The 21,142-nt window shown below is 33.1% G+C and overlaps 1 protein-coding gene across 2 annotated transcripts in view; it reads left to right on the forward strand.

Moving 5' to 3' along the window:
* Positions 1-21,142, forward strand: part of LOC145316286 (uncharacterized) — a 157,876-nt gene that overhangs the window by 110,550 nt on the left and 26,184 nt on the right. The window contains exons 1-3 of one of the 2 annotated variants that reach the window (XM_080156712.1): positions 2,662-2,795; positions 8,595-8,703; positions 11,957-12,280. In XM_080156712.1, coding sequence (XP_080012838.1) covers positions 2,777-2,795; positions 8,595-8,703; positions 11,957-12,280 — 452 coding nt within the window. In that variant the 5' untranslated portion in view covers positions 2,662-2,776. Of the gene's footprint in view, positions 1-2,661; positions 2,796-8,594; positions 8,704-11,956; positions 12,281-21,142 lie in introns of those variants that run through there. The other variant, XM_080156711.1, reaches the window with a different exon arrangement.

Genomic DNA, 21,142 nt, shown 5'->3' on the forward strand with positions numbered 1-21,142 from the left:
TTACATTTTTTTATATAATAGATTTTTATTGTTTTTAGTGGCGAAGCTATTATACAATATACCAATGGAATATGTAAATGGAATACCAATGGAATATATAAATAAAATAAAATAAACAAAACTACTATACATTACAATATATGAATGGATATAGGATATTCGTTGATATACTGACAGGATAAAATTTTTCGTTATTTTAGCTTGCTAATTTGGACCTCATTTATTGGTTAGTTCGTTCATCCAGTAGAAAGGGGGGGGGGGATTAGGTAAAGGGGTGGTTGGAGGGTATTGTTATTTTAGCCAGCTCCGAGCATTACTTTATCAGAGTACATGAAAATCTGGTGCAACATCCAAGTAATAATATATCAATTATATCAATCATTATCACTTAAGAAAATTAACTAGATTTTTATTGTTTATTGACGGACTTTTAAAGTATGAATGTTTTTTAATTTCATTGATTGTATGAATTCTAAAATATCGATTTTTAACTTGTTATTGCTATGCTACATATTGACAAAATTGTCCTTGTTGGTTAATAGATTATTATTGTTTTTAGACAATAATTATTCTAAAGATAAGTGATTTTAACAGAAAATATACAGTTAGAATAGTCATTTATATCATATTGGACAGTTTTCCGCGGATAAAAAATGAAAAATAATAGAATTAGTTCCACTTTTGTTGGCTCCGAAGACAAATATTAAATGTATTTCTATATTGACTGAGTAAAAATTAATTAAGTTTAATAACTTTGAATTGGAGATTTAAGTTAACCTTTTATGATTTATACTTCCTTCTACACAGGGATATAAAGGGATAAGACAATGGCTGATAAATTTATGTACATCCCCAATGATGATACATCTTAATTAGATTAAAATTAGTGATTGAATCTTTAGACACTCAATGAATAAACCAACAAATCAAAATTAAATAAAAGTCCCAAAGGTTGTTAGGCCACTTAATCAGAAAACATTTTAATAAGACATTGGGGACTAGTTATAATTAACAGTCCAATGTCCCCTCCCTCCCTGCTTTTATAGCATCATTTAACAACCATAGCAAAACATAAATAGATGTCATTATAGTTTATCATTATAATTACACTAAGAAACTTATTTCATAATTTGAGGAAGTTTTCTAATGATAAAGTCCTTGTAAAGGCTAATATTTTTTTTCTAAATGTGCTCTGTATTTACATTAAGATTATTTATGGCTCTTATTTGATTGTGTTTACTTATAGCGCGGCTACTCATTAAGTATAGCATATCTATGAAATCGAACGACAGTTCGGTTTAAAAAGAGTATATTATTTATTGAATAAGGGCAAAATTTTATGATTCAAACCAAAAAATACTTAATGTTTTGCCTCTAAAGCTTAAATATTAAAATCGATGTATTATTACTTGGAGGTTGCGCAAGATTTTTATGTACACTGATAAAGTAATACTCCCAGTTGGCAAAAATAACGTTTCTCCTCTTCACCCCATCCAGTCCTCTCCTACTGGATAAACCAATTCTGACCAATAAATGATTTCAATGTTAGCAACCTAAATTGACTAAATTTTTTCCCTGTCATAATATCCAAGTATAATCTACATCCATAAACTACAGGAAGCAAAGTAGCAGCACACACCATGAAAATCGGATTAGATCAATTGGACTTTTAACTTCCTAGCTACAATATTTTTTGAGATTATAGGAAACAGTTTGAAGAAAATATTTGTCTTTGGCGCGCATCCATACGACACACATTTTTTTGCACCATTTATCTGTATGTACACACATACAAATACAAACAACACAGGGAGAAAGGGAACATTTGGCTATTTATAACACTAGTCCTCAAAGTTTTATAATGACGTTTTCTCATTCGTTGTCTTAACAGCTTTGGAAACTTTTATTAAATTTTGATTGGTTGATTCATTAAGTTTAGTGTCTAAACGTTTTAACCACTAATTTTAACCTACAAAAGGGGTTAATTTGTGTATCATCATTTGGGGTTTAGATTAATTTATCGGTCAGTGTCTTATCCCTTTAAATCCTGCAAACAACCATACCTATAAAAACACACACACAAACACAAAAATCCACCAAAAACACATATACATATATTTTGTTTTCACGAAACTTTGTAATTTTCCTGACAACTAGAGGAGGAAACAACACAATTGGGAACAATTTAAGAAGTTGTACTTACATACAAGATTCAAATTCTACCATATGTACATCAATAAAGTTACAAACATCAGACAGATATTATCTAAATGTGCTTTGAACGGACCCATATTGAATAAAATGAAATATTAGTTATCATACAAAGTACTTAACTTATTTGTAAAGATGAAAGGTTCTATTACATGAAAGACTCAACCTATTCATCATTCAGATAAAATGTGCCTCTAATGTTCATAAGTTATGTTAATGTATAGTCAGAAGTGAATAAGAAGAATGTAAACTCAAGCTTGTGTGTGTGTGTATATGGGGGCTTAGCTTGTTGTTTGCACGCAAGACAATTAATCAGTCACTAACAAAAAAGACTGCACCACCATCAAGTTATAAAGTTTCAAAGAAAAACAATAGGTAATGGTAAAGTGATCCGGCGGACCCTTTCAAGGGTTCACAAACAACTGTACAATGTGACTTTAACCTCAGAAGAAAAAAAACTACAGCTATAATTATAATTAAACATCCAAAGAAAGAAAAACATTAAAAATGCAAAAGTGAAAAAAGACAAAAAAAATAACAAAAAGAAACTGAACAAACAGCTAAAATGGTTAATCTCTTTAGGGGTAATGTTTTTAATTTTATATATATTCAAAGTCAATTTTTATGTTATTCATTTATGAAGGTTTTTAGTTACAATTTGAATTACTTATTTGAAATTAAAAAGCTCAAATAGTTCATTCTGTAAAAATTTTAACCTTCATATCGTTTTTTACCTTTAAAATTTTAATCAAACAAACTTTTGACTCAGAGTGGCTTGCGATAGGGGTTGCCTCCCCCCCCCCCCCTCCTCCTTCTTAAAACTGAAAAGAGAATGTTATGCCTTCTCAGCCACATAATAATATGCCACATATAAACCGACCATCTTCCTTAATATAAATATTAAATATGTACATTTTTACAAGATAAAATTTACATAAAAATACTAAAATACGGGTCCACGATATCTAGAACAACGTGTAATGATGGCTCGCCCCATCTTTGTATAATCTGTCGTCTACACGTCAAAATATTGGATACAAATTTTGATTGATAAAAGGAAATATTTAGTTTAGAACAAAACACACTAAGTGTGTGTGTGTGTGTTTGTTTGGTGTTTGATCACTTCCGTTAACAATTATACATAAATATAAATCATTCTGCAAATATCACAGTAAGAAAGTGTTTTTCAGTATGGCTTCGAAACCGATTAATATGTGCTAAATTAGAACCGGTCTCAGCCATACTGAAAATCATGTATAGCATTGTATAACTGACAATTTATCACGAATATTAAAATAAAAATCATAAAATTAATGCCAGTTTTATTAGCCAGGGCCTTCGACCCCTCTGGGCTAACAAAATCAGTTTTAAGCTTATAATTTTCCATTTTAATATCCGCGGAAAGCTATATAAACTTTAAACTATTTGGTAGACGTTATTAGTCGAATAGCCTGTGTTTTATATGAATTTTAAGAGATAGGACTTACACATTAGTAATAGAACAAAAACGTTTTACATGTTGGAAATATCATTATTGAATTTCAATTAAATTACCACACAGACAGATCTTTTCTTTTATTCATCTTAGAATTCAAAATTATTTATATAATCTTGTTTTAATAGAAAAAATATTTTTATTTTCTTAATCCATCAAAATCTTCTGACCTTTACTTAACCTAACCTAACATAAAATAGACAACAAAAACATACTTTCCCAAATTTTGATTGTGGTCCAGATGCAATATGAGGGAAACCACCAAAAAACCAATGTTTGTAAAAATTCAATTTAAATAAAAAAAATTGCAAATAAAGTAAAAAATGTCAAAGGTACTTTTTTGTCCCTTCCATGATCCCTCAAATTAATATTTGAATTTGCAGTACAACAGGTTGCCATCAGTTTTCATTAACTTTCCACACACAATGGATTTATTATTACTTGGATCCTACATCAGATTATCATGTACTCTAACTTGAAGCTGGCCCCATCCATCCCCTTTACCCTATCCCCTTCCCTACTACTTGATGAACGAACTGACCAATAATTAATGTCCATGTTAGCAACCTAAATTGACGACAATTTATCCCCTGTCATAACATCCACGTATATTCTATATCCATTACATACACACACACACACACACACACACACACACACACACACACACACACACACACCAACTATTCAGCATTCAGCATAGGTTAATTGAATAATTTGCTCTTCGTTGCGCACTCACTAAATTTGTTTAGGATGGTGAGGCATTGGGATACGACAGGGGTGAGGGGCCTAAAACATGCATTTAATAGTACTTTATAGCATTGTATTATAGACATCTTTTCGCGGATATTAAAATGAAAAGGTCATAAGATTAAAACCAGTTGTGTTAGTCCCGAGGGGCCGTAGGCCCTGGGTAATAAAACTGGTATCAATTTTAGGATTTTTTATTTTGATTTTCTGTGTCAATTCAGGTTTTAGGCTATTTCTAGTCTCCATTAACGTGTAAAGATAGAAGATAATGCTAGAAAATGTTTGCAATCTCCACATCTCTGAATCTCATACATGACCCCTCCTCGCCTCTTAAATACCACAAAATCCGTCGCCATCCCCTGCTTTCATACTTTTCATATTCTCTGAAGAAACTAACTGTCATCATTGTTTTTTCTTCTTTTCTTTCCAATATTTTGACTGGGATATTGGTGACTCTAATGTATAATTTTCATTGTTTTAAACTTGCTTGTTCATTGGTTCATGGGATTGTTTTGTGGGTAGAGAGAGAGAGATGAGAGGTGTTTAGTAACTAATTTGTGTTTAGTTTGCCCCTGGCCAAGTTGCTGGTGACACATATCATTAAGTTCAGTTACCATTCACATACATAAATCATTAATTATTGAGTAACCTAAATGGATGTATTATTACTTGGATCTTGCACTAAATTTTCATGATCTCTCTTAAAGTGAATCTTGCAAGTAGCTAAAATAACGATTACCTCCTTCCACCCCCTTTATCCCATCCATCCCATCTACTGGATGAATGAACTGACCAATAAACGAGTTCCATGTTAGCAAGCTAAATTGACGACAATTTTTCCCATGCCATAATATCCATGCATTTTCTACATCCATTGTAACCTATAATTACTCCCTCATAATAACGAATTATTAAATGATTCATTTTAACTGTTGGTAATTCATAAACTAAGTGTAAAGACAATCTTCAAAATCTTAAATTTTCATCTTAAGAAATATAGCACCTTGGAAAAGCACTTTTTTATGTCTGCATCAATGGAAAAAATGCAATACTTGCTAAGAAACAGTCATTTTAAGTTAACTAAAGACAGCCCCAATAATTAGGTATACATAAAATTATACCTACTCTAGATTAAAATTATTGGCTGTAAAGTTTAGAAATGATCAATATTTGATAAAAGTATCCAAACTTTTCAAACCAATCAATGCAAGCACTTTGGGTACAAGTATAATTTATAGTCCAACGTCCCCTCCCTTTCTGAAATATTTCCTGTTTATTTAAAAAATGTTATAAACGTCGGAATAAATCTTATTAGAATATTCTTCACACATCAAATCAAAAGTTAGATATTTTAAAATCAGGAGGTGACGCACACTCAATTAAACCTCCCTAATAAATTGGCCACGAGATTACCTGAGTTACAATGCTCGACAGCCGCAGTCACATTCGATTACCGACTTTAGTATAGCTGACGCCAAAGGTGAAGCAGATAATAATTGGAAACTGTGCCGCTTTACATTTTTAAAAAATATTTACCATTGCAGAAAAGCTATCATTTTTATAAACCGCCTTTTTAAGCAATCAGCAGCCGCTTTGAAGCCACCCATAAAATATGCGGGTGAGAATCCATGCTGAGTAGTTCTAATAATAGCCCCAGATAATTACAACAGACATAATTTGACGCTGATTTTTCTGCTCCTTCCTGTACATGTACGGAAATATGGGTACACAGCACTTCCTTAATTTCATCAGCACTGAGCAGCATTTACTAACAACAACCAGGGAGGAAGAGGACATTGGGCTGTAAATTACACTAGTACTCAAAGTCTTGTAATAACGTGTTACCTTCATTGGCTTAACAATCTTGGGGACTTTTATTGAATTTTGATTGGTTGGTTATTAAGTTAAAACCACGTTTCAACCACTAATTTTAACATACAGAAGGGGTAAATTTGTGTATTATCATTGGGGTAGTACTTCAATTTATCGACCATTGTCATATCCCTTTAGATCCCTGAAGAACAACACACAGGCAACATCTATAATTAAAGGATGAGCTTCTTATTTCCCATCCCCCCCCCCCCCTCTCTCTCTCTCTTTCTCTCTCTCTCTCTCTCTCTCTCTCTCTCATATGTCTTTCTCCACTTAATTTATCTTAAAGTTTATGTTGAGTTTTTGCCAAGTTAAAATAAATTAATCACAAATGGGTACTTTTTTCTTCATTGAAATTTGGGGGAATTGTCCAAAATATATGAATAGTCATTTTAGAAGTAGGCATACCTATTCAAATATAGTGACGTAACACGTAGCGCATCCGCTCGTTGTCGGAAAGGTGATAGGTTCGAATTTCGGCCAGACACCGCTTCATAACTAAAGACGCTAAAAATTGTCCCTACTGCTGATATGTCAGGTGCCCGAAACAAATAGTTAGAGTAGGAGGAATGCCAAAACAGGCTCATTACCATGCACAGTTAGGACTTCTCAGACAAAGGTCGTGTAATCAAAGGGTTAATTGTCAGTAGGACGTCAGTAGCAAGATTTGATTCGGAGATACACCAAAATGACACTTAATGGTTTATCTCGTCCTCTAATGGTTATCCAGGTTATACAACCTATTTCAAATGAATTATAATGAAAGTATGTCCTCCATATCTATTTGAATATATTACTGATTACAAAATTCTAATTCAATTAAATAAAAATCTAGACAATAAGCAAAAAGATTGTAAATGATAAATAATCTAGAAAATTGAGTAAAAATTTTGATATAATATGTTTGAAATGTTATTTATTATTTAAAGCATGGGATATTAACTTTTTACCCCTAGAAATTGTGGTTAAGAAACGTTGGGAGATAATTCAGCAAGATTCCTTAATTTATATGTGAAACACTTACACCCCCACCCCCCTCTGTCTATAACTTTTATATTTGTTGTAGTAGTTTTGATGTGGTTAAGATGTTTGGCAATACTTTAGAATCACAAGTGTCTGTTGGTCTGTAAGACCTTTGTCAGGGAAAGTGGAAACGTAATTTTTTGGCAACTTTGAAAGATGGACGGCTAATTTTTTGTGAAGATTATTCGCACCAAAAAAGATGCAGTCTAGAAATTAATGTTTATTGGGATGCTGTGAGAATTGGTGCAAAAAATATGACGTAACAAAAAAAATTAGCCAATGAGAGGCCGTTATTGACCAATGGCGGCAATGGTAGTGGCCGCCATTGGTCAATAACGGCCTCTCATTGGCTAATTTTTTTGTTACGTCATATTTTTTGCACCAATTCTCACAGCATCTTTATTGGGCCGGCAGTGAATAAATTTTTAAAAGTAAAAATATAATTTTACAGGGTTAGAAATTAATTCTTTAACTTATTCTAGCGACTAGGCTCCTATCCTCTAGGGGGCTCTGTATTCGGAGAGGCGAAGAGGTTTAGCACACATACTATATCTAAATAGTTAAAGCAAAAAGTGTGTGGGGGGGGGTAGTTAATTTTGTAACAAAATACGGGATTATATCGATTATTCTTCAATTTACAAACACAATTAAATTATATAATATTTCAACGGTTTCAATGTCTATTGTTTTCTATAATTTTCTTGTGATATTAAAAATATTCATGTCTATCTATTTATATTTATGAAATATTCAATTTCTATTACAGTAATAATTTGTTATTGTATTTGTAGATATATGCATGACATCTCACCAATTTCTGTTCTCTCTAATTTCTATCATTTGTTTTTTTTTGTATCTTCTAAATTATTGTTATGATATGTACATATTACATCCACTAAAGTTAAAAAGCAATATATCCTTGGAAGGTAGAAACATTGGGCTGTTAATTACACAAAGTTTTATAATAACGTTTTCCCATTCGATTGGTTGGTTCATTAAGTTAAGTATCCTAACATTTCTTCTACTAATTTTAGTCTACAGAAGGAGTAACTTTGTGTATCATCATTGGTAATCTATTTATCGGCCATTGCTTTTCCCTTTAGATCCCTTTATATATCTTGTATATTCAAAGCATTTAAATGCTTTCAATAATTAATTTTAAAATATTTAAAAGTTGTTTTTTTTTGTTTTGGCGACCTTTGGTGCATATCTTCAATTTATTAATTATATTATTATTTTTCAGGTATTTCCAGCTGGGGCCGGAAGGTTGGGCGGAGGTTGGAACAGCTGTCACTGGCGGACAATGAGACACTCACATACAGTGTTAATCCATCAAATAATAATATTTCTAGGTAAAATGTTTTGTTTTAGTTTATTTTATTATTTTGTTAGAACTTTATAAAAAAAAAATAAGGATGACAGCATCCATAAAGCTCTACAATCAGAAAGAAGGACAAACGAACAATAACTCTTGCAGAGTGTCAGAACTTTATTAGCAGAATATTAATTTGTAAGCCTAAACAAAATTGTACATAAACTTCATGCAAAATTTGTGTAAATACAAGATATAGTTAAAGGGCATACTTTCATTTTAGGACTTAATTATAGAGATGCCTCGCCTATAATTTTGTACCTTGTTGTCGTATGATTCATTATTCCAAAAATCAGATGAATAAGATAATTTTATCATACAATAAGTGTTCAAAAAAGAAAAAAAATGTTTTAAATAGACGTACAGACTTTCTGGTCTTATTATTGTTTTTATTTTTGCCTGAGGCTTTTTACAATTCAACTATTTAACATTTATTTTTCCATTTATGTGTTTCATTAACAACAATAAAATCATACATTCACACAGTAAAATCAGGGGCGCAGAATTTATCATATAAATATAAATCAGAACTCTTACTTTTTTAAGATCATATAATATAAAAAATTATTTTTATGCCTGTCTGTAAGAAAAAAGTATTTAACTAAAGTATAAGAATTTACTAAGTCAAAATTTAGTTAGTCAGTTAAAGTATGCATTCAAAATGTCATTTTTAACAGAAGGCCCAGTACCCAATATAACCTAACCTAACCTGATCAAAAGAAATACAAAAACAATAACTAACCCCTCCAACTTGTTTTCAATTTTTCATTATAAAGTAGGGATAGTTACTATGCTCGACTATGCACTTTGAAGGAAGCATCTATATAAAATAAAATTAAGATTTAATTTGACAGAATTTTTCCTGTATTTTCAGTGGCTAAGTATTGAAGGAAAACTTAAATTTTCTTAGAGTTACAGCCTAAGGGGGTGTACATACGCCCTCAGTTCTCGTGAACGACCCTGTATTAAAATCATATGATTAATTACCATCTCCCCTTTTTTTTATAATATTTGTAACAAGCTTTTCAATTAATCAAATGAAAAAATGAAAAATGTTGCAATTTTTCCACAATTTTTCTCTTTTGTAAAGTTAAGGGCATTAAAAACAAATATTTTTTAAAAATGCCATTAAACAATTTTATATTTTTCTTACTTTTTATGAAAATGATATTTGTTTAGGAAAAAGTAGTTTTGTATATTTATTTACATTTTTAAAAATCTTGTGTCAACAAAAATGAATTAAGACTTGTATGCACAATATTTTAAATTATATGCAGTTCAAGGGCGTCCAAGCTTTTTCATTTGGGGGAAGGGGTAATCTTTATATCATATAGTTAAGGACGTCCAAGCTTTTTTTTTTTTTTGGGGGGGGGGGTTATCACCCCTTTACCCCCCCCCCTTATTGAACGTCCTTGATGCAGTTAGAATATGTATTTATCGCAGCGCAGTTTTCCGCAGATAGTAAAATTTTCATTTATTGTATTATTTTCTGATTTGTTGGCTCCGAGGGTCCGAAGGACCAGAGTTAAACAAACGAGTGTTGTTGACTATATAATTCTTATTTTATTTTTCGCCAAAAATTGTCCTCAGTACTGGTCAGTATGATTCAGAACCGGTTTTAATCCAGCGGAAAATAATCGGATTCGGAGCCACACCCGAAAAAAAATTATTAAAATGAAATGCTTTGACGGCCCAGAAATATATTTCGTATTGTCATGTCTTTATGAAATAGTCATGGTCATTTTAAGACCTTGAAAAATAAAAACTCCTTTTACGGCGAGAAATGATCAACGCATTAGTTCCTTTTTAACTTATTATTTGTTTTGGATATTAACATTATAGTGTTTTTACTTCTCGGTTAAAACTAAAAGAAAAGTTAAAAAAACACTTTTTCCAAAATGGCTTCGAAACCGATCAATATCCGCTGGATTAGAATCAGTTTCTCAGTCATATTGAAATAGTATCGTATTGCAGATTATTTTCCACGAATATTAAAATAAAAATCATAAAATTTATACCAGTTTGTTAGCCCGTACCTTCGGCCCTTCTGGGCTCACAAAACTGGCTTTAATCTTAATTTTTAAGTTTAATACCCACAGAAAGCGATTAATAGGACTAAATAAATTTTAGCTCAGATAAGTAATAGAGTATTGGTCAAAGAATTTTTTAAATAAAAGAACGAGTAAATTAAATTCCTTTCTGGAACGTACAGACAAAGCAAGTCAAAGTGTAGCTTCGTTACCTAAAAAATCCATATATTTCCCCCCATATAGTGGATGTATAGTAGGCTGATTGGTATTTAGAATGTTGTCAGTTTGCTTCGTGTCGGCTTAATTGTTTTCTCTATATTCAACTTTTCACCAGGGATATAGGGATGGGGAGACAATGAAAGATAAAAAAAAATCTTTCCCCAATTTACCAATTTAATTTACAAATAAGGGGGGAGGGATAAAGTATAACAGTAAATTAATTTATCAATGGATTGATTATTACTTGGATCTTACACCAAATCATCAAATAATCTACTAACGGGAAACTTGTGGCTGGCTAAAATAAGGATTCTCCCCTATTTACCCCTTTTGTCCCATCCCCTACCCTCCTACTGGATGACCAATAAATAATGTCTATGTTAACAACCTAAATTGACGATTTTTTTCCTGTCATAAATCCATTAATTTATCAGTCCCCTTCCTCCCTGGATTTTGAATCCTTAGCGCTGACAGATAACCTTGTACAGCTTATAAAGATATAGATGTGCCTATAATAGGGAAATTTATCTGACTTGAAAAGGCTTTGACTTGCCGTCAAAGATAGGCAGTCAAGCATATGGACGTTTTACTTCTTAATCAAGTTTTTATATTTTGATCATGGAGGGATGGGGACTCTGGACTGTAAATTAAGATGGAACCTAAAGTTTTATAACCCCGTTATTATATTCGTTGGTTAAAAAATTTGGGTTCTTTCATTTCAATTAAATTGATTTTTGATTTGGACATTTCTTATAACAAAGCTACTCTATTTTATACCACTCAATAAAGCATGAATAGAGTATTGTTACAAAAAATATATATCTATATATAGTTTGGTAAATCTTAGGCGTCTTAAAAGCAAGGATGGGTTATTATCCAACCCACTCCACCCTTTAAAAGATATGATACATTTAAAACAACTAAGTCACCCCCCTAATAAAAATCCTGTGCACGCCTTAAAAAGTCATTATTATTTTGTTGTAGGACATCCACCCCAGACCCTGACACAATGTTGCTGGACGGCAACAACAACATGAACCGCCACATGTCGCCCGTCACGCCGATCCGCCAGCCGTCCGCCGCCGAACAACACCACCACCGCAAAGAGATGCTGGAGCGACAGTTGTCAAAAGAGCGGAATCTGAGCGCAGAACGGGCCCACGCCATTGAGCGCAGCCAGGATCGGTATATTGGCGGCGGAGCTGGGGGCGGCAGTGCCGGGTCTGGACAACCGGCGGCGACACAGATCTACAAGGAGAGGGAGATTGTGGAGGTGAGACGGTTACCTGATGAAGAAACATATCTAAGGTAAATATTTTCAGCACGTCCGTCTGTATTTCTATTGGGAAAGATGATTTTCTCGGCTGCTATTCAAGATAGACAGCTGGCATTTTTGTTGATGATTCACCATACCAATGAGCATCATCTATACTATTTATTTAGTTTCTCGGTCTGTTGAAAAGCTTCTAGAGACTCAAATGTTATTTACAAAGGTTTCGTGTTTGAAAAAAGGATTTATAGCATAGTATCATTTTTTTCTTTTTCTATTGCAACTGAAAATCTGCTAAATAACTCATATTGTTCTTTTGTCCATCTATGATTTTTTGTACTTCGCAACTTATGGATGTTGCCATCCTTGTTTTTTTGTAATTGTCCAGTCCAGTCCAACATTAGGGCGAAATGACCAATTTGCTACAGTAGTTTTTATCTCATTAATTCTTGGGTTCAAGGCTTTAATATTCTGAAGTTGAACAATGCATATTCTAAGATGCTTAAAGTGGAGAAATTTGGCATTTTCTCCAGGGTTATTGCCATTTTTTGGCATTAAATATACATAAAGAATTTTGCAATGCACTGCACATTTTTTGATGATTATTTTTAAATTGCGTTTTATCATACACATTCTTCAATGGTTAAATACCAAATTATACATTCTTTTTTGGCTTAGAAACCGATTAATATCCGCTGGAATGGTAGTTTTACTATCCGCAGAAAGCTGTCTGTAATACGATGCGACAAATAACAATTACGAAATTTTAAAGCTTTTCTTTAACTTTTGTCTTTACTGTATTAGAGAACACTCGAAGAGAACATATCCGTTACTGAGATATTAAGAAAAATAAAGACATCATGATCATATATTATTTAATTTTCTCTAATTAGTTTATATGATAAATGAATTGTAGCGAACTGTTGTAAAATTTCATCTTGATAGGAGAGGAAGCAAGAATTTCATAATTTAATTAGGAGAATCTTATCTGCACATCTTGAATTTCTCAACATAGATTAATCAACAGAAAATTTTATTTTAAAATACAGAATGGACAATGGAGATACATTGTACAATCCAATTATTACTATCAAGTTAACCCCTTGTGTAGATTAATATTATTTGGACATTGTTACTTCCCGCCAAAAAAAGTGAAAACTCAAATAAAAATATACAAAACAATAATGTGCACCTCTTAGTTTAGTCGTTCTTAGGATCTTACTGGACAAAAGGACACATATATACACTCATCTATCTAGTGTACTAGAGTTGGCTCGATATAACTATCTCCCTATTGGCTAGTTTTCTATGTGCATATATATTTCTCAATAAATCTATTTTCCTCACTCGGCATTACTATTTAAACGGAAGTAAATATTTAATAATTTAAATGATCCTAAAAAGATCTTTTAAATTATATTTTTTTCTTTACATTACCATCACCAAAGGGTTTATTATATGATTACAATTTTAGTTCAATATTTGAACACACAAAGTGTCGCCACAATCGAATTCTTTTAAAACAGAGTTTTCTTAAATTTATTATATCATAAATTTAAATTTTCTTTTTTATGATTAGAAATTAAATACTTCATTATAATGTAAATAGCAACATGAAATGAAAAAAATGAATTTGTTTTTAATAAAGTAAAATAATGGGTCTTATCGTTCTGGGCAATGAGAGTTTATTATGGATTATTGGAGGACTATGAGTTTTCAACGAATAGTCCTTGGAAAACTTGAGCTCGTTTATAGACATTTATTTCCTATATAGATCTGACATGGATCTTGAAGCAATTAAGCAGGCCGTTTTGTACAGGTTAAAAATTGGAAGATTTCATTAAATAAAAGTTATCGCAAATATACTTAGTAAATAGCATAAACGCAATTATATCGGTGCTCACACTATATGTATATGAATACTATATTATAATATCAGGGAGGGATGGGGCAATATTTTGATTATTTTCATTAGCTAGCAACCCCTCTTTCTACAATAATATAGACTTACAATTAAGAATAAAGGGTATGATAAATCTATAGACTAATACACCATCCCTGAAAACAATATATACCACTGAGAGTAGTATAAGAATCGATATATTATTACTTGGATGTTTCACCATATTTTCATTAAATCTGTTTCGGAACGCAATCCTAGCCGTTCTCGAAATCTTAATCTCAAGCCCTCCGAATGACCAACATGTGAAGTTTACAAATGTGTATTTATTACCATGAAAACAGTGAGTCTAAAACAAAAATATAAGAATTAAATACATAAAATTAATTGTTATTTTTTGTAACATCGAGGTTGCGTGATTTCAATTTAATAAGAAATATAAAATTTCTAAAAAACTTTAAATTGGCACGAATCATATTAAACAGCATCAGAAATTGATAATTTTGGAATAAAATGATCAATAATATAAAGGAAAATATTCGTATGTCAAAACTTAGCAGTTAAATGGTCTATTTGTTGAAAAATTAATGATTTAAATTTCTTCATAAAATTATACCATTCTACGCTTATTTTCAAGAATTAAAATATAAATTCTTACCACATATGATGTCAAACTAAGCAGGAAGGCTTATTTGAGATATTCCACACATCAGAGCGCATGTATATTCAAGCAATACATTATTTTCAATCACGTAGCTCTTCACGTGGGACTAATCAAAGGAAAAGTGCGCGTTTCTTTTGTCCGTTTACAAGCCACGCGCCGCGGGGAGATAGTTAGGAATGCCGCGTAACACACTCATTCTCTAGGAAATTTGGTGTAAGGAAACAGGGATTAATGGGTTCGAACTTGCCAGGGAATACAAGAAATACATACCGAAACACACCCGTCTATTCACTGGGAATCGAACACAATACCTCATCTTTGCAATATGCGTGCAGACAGTGTCCACGAAATCACAATCTCACAACACATAAACCACAAGAGTTTAAAATGTCATGGCCATAAGGCCTAAAATTAATTATGGTAACTTCACGAATACCACAATAACTCAAACCGACTCCACTACCACATAAGGATAGGAATAAGGAATGGGAAAAGCATACAATATACATGAATTGCACATTTACCACTCACACATCTCATTATATCATGGCCTCATAATCTCAATAAAATTAGAATTACAGACCATGTAATTGCGAATACATGAATTAATAATCAATAGTACCTAAACTTCAATTAGGCACCTACATAATAAAATAGGTAAATGATTTTTATACTAAAAATCGCATCAATAATTAAATAATCAACTCAAACTTTTTCATCAAAAGAAAGAAAGATTAAATAATGACATTTTTTCTACTAAATCTTTTTGCTAGAAAAGAAAAGTAAAATTGCATAAAAAACTTCTCAATAATTAGAATTTTTCTCCAGCGGAAAAATACTCGTGCTTACATCTAAACATTTCCAGATAAGATAAGTAAGATCCTTAAATCTAAACATGTTTTAATAAAATAGATACTGAAATCTAAATAAGATATGACTGTAAAAAATCATCAACTTCGGAAAATTAAAATTTCATAATTTTAAATCTTCGTGAATCAAAACTGCGTAAAATTAAAATTGCAATTGAAATATGCAAATTAAATTTACCAAAATAAAACAAAAGCTCAATATAAGAAAAGAACTTCTCTAAATGCTGAATTTGCAATTTCTCTCTGTTTTAAGAAGAAAGCAACTTATACATATTCAAACAGTCATAATTAAGGCAATTTGGGGCCTCAGTCAGAATGAATCCCTCAAGATACAAACTAACAAATCCATCAAATATAAATAATTGCCATGTTCCAGCTATCCTGTCGGACGTTATGTCTTTCCATCACAATTTTTGATACTGCATAATTTCTAACAGGATTTCTGGCGCAGGGCTGCATCAACAGAAACAAACATAATTAGTGATGTTTAAATCAAATTAAAATTAAAAAAGAATCATGAATAATCCAAGAAACTTTAAAATCATCAATCAAAGCAATCGAAATAAAAAATTATCTTATGCTTTAGTTTTGCCGTTCTGCGGTATGTCTGGCCGAGGAAACAGAGCTAAGATACACCGTAGAGCGGTCTTATTAAGCTTAAATCTTCGAAACTCAAAGAATCTACTTAATTCAAGGCGAAAAAAATCTGCATTTTTTCTTTAGGTACATCGGTTAAAAGGTAAATAGTAATAATTTTAATATGCATGTAATATTAAATTATTTATGTGATTGTAATAAATCATAAAGAAATATTTAAATGATGTAAAAAATCTCATTGTGTTAATTTCTTATCATATTAAATTTCAATCCAACAAGGATAAAAATGTTTATATCTGCGTAGGTACCTAGGAAATTTTCCGCGAAAAAAATCCTTGGTCCCGGAAAGACTTAAATCATTGAAAGAACTTGCGTAAACGTATAAAAAACTTAAGTTTGCATTTCAAATGAAAAAAATCTTGCATCAATTTGAAAGTTTAAACGAAATTGTATCAAAATTTGCGTTACTTATAAATCTTAAGAAATGGTTAATTTCTTTCTACAAAAATAAATACATTGAAGCAGTATTTTAATATATGCGATAAAAATGAAGGTAGAGTTAATTTAAAATATGCATAGTTTATCTTAAATTAATTCTGTGGCATTCAGATAAAATAATAATCAATATTTTAATAATACCATACATCGTGTTCATTATTATAAATGCTTAAACATGAACGAAAAATATATATACCTAGGAAAATAATTACTAAAGTATTTTCTCAAGGTTTAAAATTGTCCGAAATCGCTAGGTACGTATATTACTACGAATCTCTGCTCTCGGAATGAAAAAAATCTTTATGCGTGGATTAATAGGAATCCCAGCTCCCGGAGTGAACAAAAAAAAAACTTTTGTACATGAATTGTTAAGAATCTCTGCCTCCGGAATGAAAGAAAATCTTTGATTTGCTTACAAATTTAAACAAATATCTTGATTTTTTGCGATAATCTTTTAAAATAATAACGAGGAATATCTTAAACATTATCATAATAATATTACATGTTGTGTTCTTTACTTTAATGCATTATTTCATATGAGAATCGAGAAATAACATTTTTAAGTAAACGTGAACCATAAAAAATACTTTTTCGAGGTATTTTTATTCTGCAAAATTCATTTGTTAGTTAATACACACGAACTTTTGCTTTTCAAATCATACTTAAAGAAACAAAATCTTTTTAAATCTGCTTTAAAGTCTAAACAGTTTTGTAGAATTTTTGTGCTTAGGTATGAACAATAAAATTAGTTGAATAATGAATACTTATTCTTTACAGAACCCATTTTGGTTCCCTTCACAAGCCTAATATATAACTTGTAATATTTTTTCTTTAAAGATCATTTTCACATAAATAGTTTATGTTGTAGATTAGATATGTGTGGTTTGAATATTTTCAATGACTTTTTGGCGGCAACACCCGCCATATTTCCAACCGCCATTGGCAGGCCTCTTACCCTGCGTCGGGCGGCCAGCTTGGCAGCAACCAAGTCGATTCTTGATTCATAACACCACCAGGGCACGTAATAAAAGTGTGGCTGTCATAAAACTTAGAATCATCTACTGGCTTTTGTCCGGCCGGAACCGAAACTCCCGTCGGCTCTTGTCCGGCCGAGACCGAATTTCTTATCGGCTCTTGCCCAGCTGGAACCGAAACTCCCGTCGGCTCTTGTCCAGCTGGAACCAAAACTCTGGTCGGCTCTTGTCCAGCCGGAACCGAAACTCCCGTCGGCTCTTGTCCGGCTGGAACCGAATCATTCAGCGGCTCAACACCCGCCGTAACAAAGTTATCAACGACTACAGTATCGTTACCAATATCATCAGGAATAACTGCAGCACAACTAACATCATTATCAGTAATAACCACGGCAACACCCGCCGTAGCCAGGTTGTCAACGGCTGCAGCACTAGCAGAACCAAAAGGTGCATCAGCAGCGTTACAAGCAGAACCAACAGGTTCAATAATAGCATCACAAGCAGCACCAACAGTCGGCTGCGGCTGAACATCTGAGCTTTCTGGTTTTAAAAACCCTATAGCTTCACTTTCCAACTCGAAATCTGAGCAGACAACATACCTACTCTTTGCTAAACCATTAGCACTAACAGCAAAATATCCAGATCCAAACAGGCTGGAGTAAAGCATGGTTTCTCCTACTGAACGTTCAGAGTAGGGAAACATCGATGGGTGCAGGTGCCCTACAAGCAAATCAACCTGCCCATTAACCAAAGTAAAATCTTCAGGTTTCATATCAAACAAAACAGCTGCCTCCACAGGATTTATGGAGCAGATCGCCTCTTCAGGACCAATGAGAGGCACTACCACAGGTTCTAACATGTGATAATTCTTGTGTCGATCAACTAAACATAGCTTGACCGTCGGGAAACATTTAACTTCACCGTCAGCTAGAGAAATTCTTGCTGAACGTCCAGTAAAAGGTAACTGAAGTTTATTAACAAGTGACTGGGTTACCATTGAAGTAGTTAAACCAGTGTCCCACATGGCATTCACTGGGACCTTCTGGCGATTAATATCAACGACGTCTAACTGTTGTAACATTAACATTAGATTCGCCTCAGGGGAAGTATGTACTTCATAGACGGCGGCAGCCATATCAACACTCTCATGCAAAAGGTTGTTATGGGCCTGACCACAATTGTCCACTTTGCAGCCGCCTATTACATCTGCCTTCGGGCAATCCACAGATTTATGCCCTTTTTGCAAACAAATCCAACAGCATCCAGCACTCTCCACAATACTCTTCCTGTCTGACACTGACAGGTCATGAAATTTTGGGCACTTGTAAAGTAAGTGCATATCATTACAGCCATTTACAAAACATGACTGCTTCATCTTAGATTTACCAGGTTTACCTACGGCGGTAGCGGCTGTCGCAGGGTTACCTTTCTTCTTAGAGGGGGTGTCCATATCAGTTGAACACCTCATTAAAATAGCGCCCCTCTGCTCCTCTATAATCTGCATCAACTTTGGCAGATTTGGGACATCCATCGAGCCCAACGCTAGGTTGAGCTTATCTTGAAAATCTCGGGGCAACTTTTTGGATAACATCTCCAAAAGTATAACGGTCAACCACTGGCTTGTGGTAACCTCATCATCTTCATCATTTTTAGTCAGCTGCTCTAGCTGGCTAACTGCACCACCAAACTCTGCTAACACATTCACAATCTGGTTGGAGTCCGACGGTTTAGACTTCTTCTCCCATTGGTTGAAAAGGCAGAGCATCTGACGTGTTTTAGACTTGAAACGCGCGTCAAGGTAGGCCCACTGAGATTCATGCGATTGAATCTGAATTAACTGGAGTCTAAGCTCTTTATTTTTACAGACCTTTTCACTGCTCAATAATAACTGTAAATACGACGGGTCTTGTCCTACAGTAAGCTTTTTAAAAGTGTCTTTAAAACTTACATAGGAAGCTTCCAGGCCGTCGAAAGATGGAAGAAGACGTTCGTCGACACGATTCATATATCCTGGCGTGAACATAGAACCGGCGGCGAACTGTTGTGTGCCAAACGGTGACACAAATGGCGATGCTGTCGAGGCACCCGCCGTCGTCGTGGATGGCTTCACAGGTTCAAGCTTAACCTCAGCCAATTTTTTCATCAATGCAGACAAAGTGTTTATAATTGCATCAGGTAAGGGAAAATATGGCCCTTTAATAACTTTCACAATCTTCAAACATCGATCATAAAGTTCAGCCTGATGGTTAGGCAAATTATCACCAACAACATCAACAACACTTTGAATGTCACTAAGCTCTTCTATAGCATCAAGAGCATCTTTCAAGGCACTATAGTCTTTTTGTACAGTAACTATATCAGAATAAATGTCACTAAACTCATCAAGCTCTTGGATTCTCAAACCAAGCTTGCTAAAACCGCCCATGATGCTGTCGAACGTTTCGAACTTGTCGTGGACAAGGATTGACTCCTTAGTGAGATGTCTAACATTAAGTTCTGAAGTATCACTGACCAACTTCATCACTCTATTTAGCTCACTGGTTAGGGCATCAACGGCTGGACGCAGCCGCTTACACAATTGATCACCTTTATTCTTTTTAGGACCCATAATTGTCACTAAAGTTAACTGTACTGATTACGACTATAATAATGTGTGTTAAGGTATCACAACCAACACATTCAAAACTTCACAGATTCTTCTTAGCAACATCTGTTCTGTCTTGTTTTCATTGTTTCGGAACGCAATCCTAGCCGTTCTCGAAATCTTAATCTCAAGCCCTCTGAATGACCAACATGTGAAGTTTACAAATGTGTATTTATTACCATGAAAACAGTGAGTCTAAAACAAAAATATAAGAATTAAATACATAAAATTAATTGTTATTTTTTGTAACATCGAGGTTGCGTGATTTCAATTTAATAAGAAATATAAAATTTCTAAAAAACTTTAAATTGGCACGAATCATATTAAACAGCATCAGAAATTGATAATTTTGGAATAAAATGATCAATAATATAAAGGAAAATATTCGTATGTCAAAACTTAGCAGTTAAATGGTCTATTTGTTGAAAAATTAATGATTTAAATTTCTTCATAAAATTATACCATTCTACGCTTATTTTCAAGAATTAAAATATAAATTCTTACCACATATGATGTCAAACTAAGCAGGAAGGCTTATTTGAGATATTCCACACATCAGAGCGCATGTATATTCAAGCAATACATTATTTTCAATCACGTAGCTCTTCACGTGGGACTAATCAAAGGAAAAGTGCGCGTTTCTTTTGTCCGTTTACAAGCCACGCGCCGCGCGGAGATAGTTAGGAATGCCGCGTAACACACTCATTCTCTAGGAAATTTGGTGTAAGGAAACAGGGATTAATGGGTTCGAACT

Source organism: Acartia tonsa, chromosome 4 (assembly GCF_053477335.1).
Source record: "Acartia tonsa isolate MP-2025a chromosome 4, ASM5347733v1, whole genome shotgun sequence".
Lineage (NCBI taxonomy): Eukaryota > Metazoa > Arthropoda > Copepoda > Calanoida > Acartiidae > Acartia > Acartia tonsa.